Source organism: Solanum stenotomum, chromosome 4, assembly GCF_019186545.1.
Source record: "Solanum stenotomum isolate F172 chromosome 4, ASM1918654v1, whole genome shotgun sequence".
NCBI lineage: Eukaryota > Viridiplantae > Streptophyta > Magnoliopsida > Solanales > Solanaceae > Solanum > Solanum stenotomum.
In genome coordinates, this window is record NC_064285.1 from 65,540,234 (window position 1) to 65,548,740 (window position 8,507).

At 26.2% G+C, this 8,507-nt stretch overlaps 1 protein-coding gene across 1 annotated transcript; it reads right to left on the minus strand.

Annotated features, from left to right (window-relative positions):
• Positions 1–3,418: 3,418 nt before the first annotated feature.
• On the minus strand, positions 3,419–6,466 carry LOC125862230 (acetylserotonin O-methyltransferase-like). Its single transcript, XM_049542260.1, has 3 exons — positions 6,192–6,466; positions 5,061–5,607; positions 3,419–3,838 (listed from the first exon to the last, which is right to left on the minus strand). The coding sequence occupies exons 1-3, from the start codon at positions 6,428–6,430 to the stop codon at positions 3,515–3,517; spliced, it is 1,110 nt and encodes a 369-aa protein (XP_049398217.1). The 5' UTR covers positions 6,431–6,466; the 3' UTR covers positions 3,419–3,514.
• Positions 6,467–8,507: the final 2,041 nt, after the last annotated feature.

Genomic DNA, 8,507 nt, shown 5'->3' on the forward strand with positions numbered 1-8,507 from the left:
AATTATAGTATGTCAAATTTTAGAAATGTAATAGATCAAAAATAGAAAAAATTGTAATATAAATAAACTAAAATAGTAAATAAAAGGATATAAGAAATGTGCATCCAAATACGAGCTCTTGTTAAGTTTTATGGTAATTCTCGTTAAATCTAACTATCAGGATTTATTAGTATAAAAAAATATTTACTTTAATAAATATAATAGACAAAACTATTCAAAATTTTAAATATATGATCATTTTAAACATATTCTAGACACAACGGACTACTTTTGCTCTTTTTTCTTTTATAAATTTTTTTTCGAGTCATTTTTCATGTTTTATTTACTTCTTTTTTTAAATAGTAAAAATCGATCAAAACTCTTTACCCTATTCGGACAAACAAAAATATGTCAATAAGAGAAAGGCACATGCATGCAAATGCAATCAGTAGGATGTCACATTCAAATATCGAATTTATCTAAATTCAATGTATAATATAGATTTATATATATAAAAAATTCATTAGGATTTACTATTATTACTACTATATATGAGCGACTAGGAAGCACACAAGTGTTGGACGACATGTGTGCTTCCTTGCCAAGGGTATTTTTTATGTTTGCACAATGTTTATGCTTAAATAATGTTGTACTTGCTTATTTTATAATTGTATCTTTAATTATTGGACAATTTAAACCAGCTATTACTTATTTAGACTTTCATTTAGGCACATTTACTTTTCCTCATCTCATGTGTTTTTTTATTTTCATTAATCATGTGTTTTCAATATATGTTTTGTATCTAATTCTTTTGTTCAACCTTTTATACTTCTTGAAATTAAACTACTACATTTATTATATTTTTACTACAAAATATATTAGAGGTACAATCTTTTTTTAAAAAAAAAAAATATTTAGTTGACTCTTAAAATCTTATCATTATCATATGCATTGGAACAAATTAAATAATATATATTATTATTAAAATTACATAAAAGATGTTATAAATCAGTACTTGCTTATTTTATAATTGTACCTTTAATTATTGGACAATTTAACCTAGCCATTACTTATCTCTCAGCCGAAATATTAGACTTTCGTTTAGGCCCATTTACTTTTCCTCGTCTCATGCGTTTTCTGATTTTCTGTTTTCAATATATGTTTTGGAAAAATTTCAACCGTACAAGTATGACTTATATGTGAGGCATTATTTTTGAATTAAAAAATACATGGGTCAAAATTCAAATCACTCCTATCCTTCTCATTCTATATTGTTATTTCTCTCTCCTCTCACCCCTCCTTTTTGTAATTTCTTTCCTTTCACCTTTTTATTTTTTATTTTTTATTTTTTTAATTCTTTGTCTAATTTTTTAATCAGTTTTTTCAATGGTTAATTTTATTTATCCAATTTTCTTATATCATTTTATATTTATATATGTTCTCCATTTGATAAATATCACGTTGATTATTTTTTTTAAAAAAAATATTTGAGAATACAAGAAAAAAATATGGGAGGAAATTGCAAAATAAAAAATAGAATTTTCATCTATGAAATGAATGTCTAGATAGTTAATCAACTAAGCTAAAAAAATCGTTTATTTGATATGTATATATACATTTGATTGATTAGTTTTTTTTTCACTGTCAAACCACAACGAATCAATAAAATCAAGTTTTTTAATTTTCTCAGTTTTTTTTAAGTTCCATTTGAAACATGTTACACTGAAATTAAATTATTTTTTTATGAAATTTGACGCAAATGTCACTATTTCATACAATTATATCTACTTCAATTTATTATAAATAATTATATAAACACTATCATTTTAACGCATAAACATGGAAAACAATATTTTGTATATACAAATATTAATATATATATATATATAATATATTTCCCATTTTTATGGCATTATGGTTNATATATATATATATATATATATATATATATATATATATATATATATATATATATATATTTCCCATTTTTGTGGCATTATGGTTGATAGTTTTTTATATAACGGTTTACAATGAGTTATATTAAATAAATAATAATGATACAAAATAGTATGATATTTACATTATATTTCATAAAATTAAAATTCATTTTATTGTAAAATGTTTCAAATCAAGATAAAAAAAATTAAGAAATCGAAAAAACTAATTTCATTAATTTGGTTTGGTTGATTAATATAAAAATTGATGAAATAATTTAATTTGATAAGTGAAAATTAATCAATCATGCTTAAATACAAGTACCAAATGAGGGATATTAATAGTTTAGTTGATTGGCTATCTAAACTTTTATTTCGTAGATGAAGGTTTTATTCTTCATTTTGTAATTTTCTCCACCATTTTTTATTCTCATATTTTTATGTAATTTAAAAAATTAAAAAATAATATATTTGTTAACTATCAAATATGAAAAAAAAAATATACGAATTATATAAAAAAATTTGAATAAATAAAATTCATAACTTAAAATTGATCTGAAATATTAGAGGAAAGAAGAATAAAAGATTTTTTTATAAATAAAAAGGGGAAAAGAAAAGAAATGGACAAGTGTACGGATGTGGAGTAAAATGTATGGGAAAAGGAATAACAATTTAAAATAAAACGAATAGGACCCACATATTTTTTTATTCATAAATTAATAAGTCATATTTGTGCCTCTTCCGCCATAAAATTTGTCTATGTTTTGTATCTAATTCTTTTGTTCAACATGTTATACTTCTTGAAATTTAACTACTATATTTATTATATTTTTACTACAAAATATATTAGAGGTACAACCTTCTTTTTTTAAAAAAAAATATTTAGTTGACTCTTAAAATTTTATCATTGTTATATGAATTGGAACAAATGAAATAATATATATTATTATTATTAAAATTACATAAAAGATGTTATAAATCACAATAATTAACAATTGAAAATATTATAAGAAATTTGGTTGACTAATTGAAATAGAAGAAGTAACATATATTATTTGAAAATAACGTCAAAAGTTCTAGAATTCGCAGTAAATTAACAACTGAAAATATTTATGATTATTCACGTGAATTAGAACAGAAGTAACATATATTATTTAAAAATGACGCAAAAAATATTATAAATCAAAACAAATTAATAACTTCAAATATATTTTTAAAAAAACATATAATTGTTTTTGATTGATTCTTCAAAATTCCTTTATATCACATAAATTTGAGGGAAAAAATAGTAACATATATTTTGGGCATGTGCTGGCATGGCCATCAAATATCTAGTATAATAATAATATTCTTGAGTCCATAAGTTGAAAAATACAACAAATTTCACTCTAGAAATTGTATAGATTAAATTCATAAAATAAAAATACAACATGTGTGTCCAATGTTTATGAGATCAGTACACTAGATATGTTGTTGCAGCAAATAGTAGATTAGAATTCATAATATTAAAAAAATAACATACGTGTTCAATGCTTACTAAGAAACTTAAAGATAAACCAATAGAGTTTACATTCTGAATTCGTCTCCGAACATCGTAAAAATCAAGAAGGATAAGCTTGAATAACAGATTGAACAGCATTAATGTGACTAATTGTGTGTCTATTAAATCCAGCTTCATTCAAAACATAAGCCCATTCTTTTGTAGTTCTCTCTTTTCCATTGCTTGTGTGAGCCATCATCACCATATCCAACATTAAACCAACATCTTTGAGCTTCTCATTATTTGATCCTCTAATAATACTTTCTTCTTTTTCACCAATTATTGATTCCAATATTATCACTTTCCCATTGTCTTGTGGAATTGCATCTCTACACTTTGTTAATATTTGTATGCATTCTTCATCACTCCAATCATGTAAAACCCACTAATATAGATAATATATACAACAATATACATGAGGTTATGAAACTTAACAACAAAATTGAATATAAGAAATACTTCCTAGAAAAATAAATTAAAAATAAGTAGATTTTCTGACAAACTCCCTCAAAAATTAGCATGTTAGAAACAATTACGATAGACTTTAATTAAAAATCCGAGTCAAGAGTCCTTTGGAAATGGTCAATTTACCTCCACGAGATATGAGTAAAGTATGTGTACACTTTACCCTAGACTCTAGCTATGGGATTGGAGAGGGTTTGTTATTATTGTTGTTGTTTGTTGTTTCAATCAAAAATCTCTTTTAAGATTTTCATCAGAAATTTGTGTAAGGTTAATAGAAATAGAGATAATTTCCCACCAATACAATTACTTCAACATATATACATGAAGTTATGCAAAAATACTATTTAAATAAAGCAAATTTTGTTGAAAATGTTTTTAATAGACAATTCATCGGGAATCCCTTAAACACTATTTTTAAAAAAAAAAATATCTTTTTTTATGAAATTCATTTGAAATTGGCTCCTCAATAATGTTTCCGACATGCTTTATTGAAAATCCCTTAACGATGAACTATTTTTATACGAAATGTCCATTAGAAACTTATAATAGAGATAATAGTATAAAATATATCAATGGACAACTTTAGACCTACTGTCAAAACATAAGGGACCATTCCATATTATTTTCTAGTACTTTTCTTGTAGAAATTATTTTGTGGGATAGTGGACAAATGACGAATGACTTTTCTTAGCACAAAATAAATTTTTAAAAAAAAGACTTTTTGAGTCATTTTCATAACATGAATAACTATTTAAGAAATTAATTCCCATCATAATTAAAATGTCAAATATTTTAACTAAAACAAACTCAATCCATTAAAATGGCTACTACTAATATCTATTTCCTCCGTCCCATATTAGATGGAAATTAACTTTCTATTTTGTACTGTAATTAAGAAATTATTAATAGATTGATCAACTTTACTACTGTATTCTTTGTTTATATTAATAAGCCTCTTGGGAAAAAAAAATCTGGATCTTCAAAATTTGTTTAAACTTCCCAAGGTCATATTAATTGTAGGGATAAAATGAAAAAAAAAACTAATTAATTTCTATCCTGATTAATTAGTAAAAATTCAAGTAATATAAAACATATATTTTTAGTAAGATGTTCATCTAATATGAGACGGAAGTAGTACTCACCATGAGGAAGGCAGCATCAGCTTTGGGAACATAATTAAACATGTCACCTCCAACATGTACAACACCAATAGCATGAGGTGCAACAGAAGCAACATGAGGGAGATCAAAATTAATCCCATTAATCCAAGGAAAAGCCTCCACCAATAATCTAAGTGTTGTTCCATCACCACCACCAACATCAACCACCGTGTTCACCCCCTCGAATATCTCGGGGCAACCGTCGATAATCGCAGATACTGCTACCCTAGCGTCACACGCCATTGCGTTGTTCAAGAGGTTACTGTGTTTAGGGTCAGCTTCCGCGTACTTCCAGACATCCTTTCCATGAGCTGCTTCAAAGGCAGGTGTACTATTGTACTTTGATGAAATACGTGCACTAAGATTGTGCCACGGTGCCAACATCACAGGGCTGCTTTCAAATAGCAGGAAAGCAGCCATGCTATTCTCGCCTTCTTTAATGAGAAGGCGGGAAAGAGGCGTTTGAACATAGCCACTTTTGCCGCTTTTGGTTGATGTCTCCTTGAATATTCCACGGTTGATCAAGAACCTATAAAATATGTACATATTATTAACATTATTATTTTTATAACAAATATCTACAATTATATCTTTTCATAACAATATTTCACAATAACTGTCAAGTTTTCCTTAGAACCGATGTTTCATCTTATGCTATACCATTTAATTTCTATAGCATCATTTCACTATTAAAAAAAAATCCAAACAAATGATGATATTATAGAGAGGTTTGAGTGTTGATACTTTTTTTTAGTCTGTCTTAACTAAAAATAATTCTTCATATCCTTATTTAAAAATAACTTAACTTTAAGCTTTTCATTAGTTCAATAATTTTTTCCTCCCGATGTTAATTAGTAGGATAAGACATTTTCTACCTAAGAGAACTTCATGCTCGGGAATCGAGCATAAGATCTCTAGTTAAGGATGCATGAATATGAATACGTACTAACCTCTTCACTACAACCCTTCATGCACTAGTCCCATAATATAATGAGATGCTCAATTACAATCACACAAATATTTTAAAAAATCAAATTTCTTGTATATATAGCTAAACACTGTCACGTAAATTGAAACTAACAGAATAACAAATTACAAACTAATTAATCATACCTTAGGATACGATAGAGGGAAGAGGAACAACAACCAAGTGCAATAGAAAGTTGATTTAGGCTAATAGGTTCTTGATTTTTTTCCAAAAATTCAGCAATTCCTAATTCAATGGCACATTTAATCACAGCCATTTCTGTGAAACCAAACACAAATTTCCACATATTTGCTTGTGCTTCATGAGATTCTTGATTTTTTTTTTCATCATTTGTTCTTGCTTTTCCATTTGTTTGTTTCTCCATGGTGAAGAAAAGCTTAATTAATTAGTGTTTTTGTTGGTTCTTGGGAATACTTCAATGGACTGGTTAGGCTATTTAAAGCAATAATTTTTTTTAAAATTATTACTATTTCAGTACAACATGTTGGATGGTTGTTATCACGGGCGTATCAGGGGGAGTTCCCGAGCTCACGTCAATCTATGCTCCTCTTCCGAGATTATATATATAGTAGTGTTATATTGAAAAATAACCACTGAACATACATAAAGTATAATATAATGCAATCATTATTGGACGCATATGTCTTTCTAATTGATGTTAGAAATTTGAATCTTACATCTATTTTGTTCTTTAAAAAAAAAAGGGAGACACCTCTCTTCTAAGTGATTATTGGTAGCATTTTTGACGTTTTAAACTTTTTTTTTTTAATTTATTGCATCAATCTTTCAAAAATATTGGAAATTTCTCAACTATTTTTAGTATTGTAATTTTTTACTATAATTAGCCAAATGTATGTATTAAAATTAGTAATATTGGATGATATTATATATAGTCAATGCATTCAATCGATTTCAATACCTTCGATATCTTAGGGCTTGTTTGGTCATGCAATATGAAATTATGATATGATATGAAATCATAATATGAAATCATGAGATGAAGTTAAAGTTTTGTTTGGACATGCAATTTAAACTTTTTGTATTGTATATCTTCTGATAAACATAATATTATATTCATTGTAACGAGATCCTAAATACGTACGCCTCTAATTGTTATTTGTTATATTATATGGTATCATAACGTACCATTATTTTTTCTTTATAAATATAATAATTATTTTGATTGTTATTGTATCATACCTTTTTAATTTTTATACATATAATAATGTAAATTTTATTATCAACACGCAACTAATATAAGTTATATATATATATATATCAAAATGATACAATACAATGTGTCATGAAACAATACATAATACTCATCTTATAAACAAGTTGTGAGTTATTGGTAAAATTTAATTTTAGTTTTACTTTCGTGATCGACATTTGACTAAGCATATTTAATCTTTAATTATTTGAATCATGCATATTTGATTTATTTGCATGGGAATATTCATGAATTTTAAGAATTATTATATGTTTCACAATTTATTTAGTTTCAAAACATGTTATGTTAAACTTGTATGATTACTTCATGTTCGATAATAACATACTTCTAAAAATAAACCACCAATACCACATTTCGATAAATTGAAGATTAAATCTGCTTAACAAAATATTACGAGGATTAAAATAAAAATATACACCCACTACGTATTTTTTGCATTACTTTAATATATATATTTTTTCAGAATAGTATCCCTCTGCCGAAAGAAAAATAAAATAATGTTAAATTGATATGTTCAATTTAGTTGTACAAGAATTCATATTAAAATTGGTTGTACAAGTTTAAGATTTTTTAAATAATTAAGATTAATAATGTAACTACTCCATTATATTTAATCCAGTACTATATAATACGTGAAAGGTTTATCATTGAAGTTATCAAAAAATTAAGATCTTCTGGATTCTTGATGACATCATTAGAGATTTTTGTTTTCGTAAAAAGACTATTAATTATTTGTGTACGAGATAAATTTAGCTTTAGTGTAATAGTTTGCGAAGTATCCTTCGGGGTGGTCCAGTGATTTGGGCTTGGGACTTCCATGATGGAAGTTTCAAGTTCGAAAACCCTTGCCAACGAAAGCAAGGGGTTTGCCTTCTGGGTTGAGCTCGTCGCACCAGGTTTGCGTAGTGTGGGTTACCTCTTCTATGTGGTTTGCGAGCTATTGCATAGGATAGCGGCTGAGAGTTTTTCTTGTCATAAAAAAAATAGTTTGCAAAGTAAATTATATTAGAAAAATTTAATACGACGAATTCGAGTGAAAAAGTAGGTAGAGAAGTTCAAACTTAGATCGTTGCTCATTAAGGTATCTTCTCTTCGGTCTCATTTAAATAACATACTCACTTCGTTTATATTAATTGTCCACATTACTATAAATAGTAAATCTAAATTACTTGTTAATTTATAAAATAAAATTAATTTTTTTTTCTTGTTT

Excerpts from the sequence above, each read along its gene's own strand:
- LOC125862230 (XM_049542260.1), bottom strand. The coding sequence starts at position 6,430 with ATGGAGAAACAAACAAATGGAAAAGCAAGAACAAATGATGAAAAAAAA. Across the intron at positions 5,608-6,191 it reads TCCCTCTATCGTATCCTAAG|GTTCTTGATCAACCGTGGAA; the intron begins GTATGATTAATT and ends CATATTTTATAG. Across the intron at positions 3,839-5,060 it reads CTGATGCTGCCTTCCTCATG|TGGGTTTTACATGATTGGAG; the intron begins GTGAGTACTACT and ends TATCTATATTAG.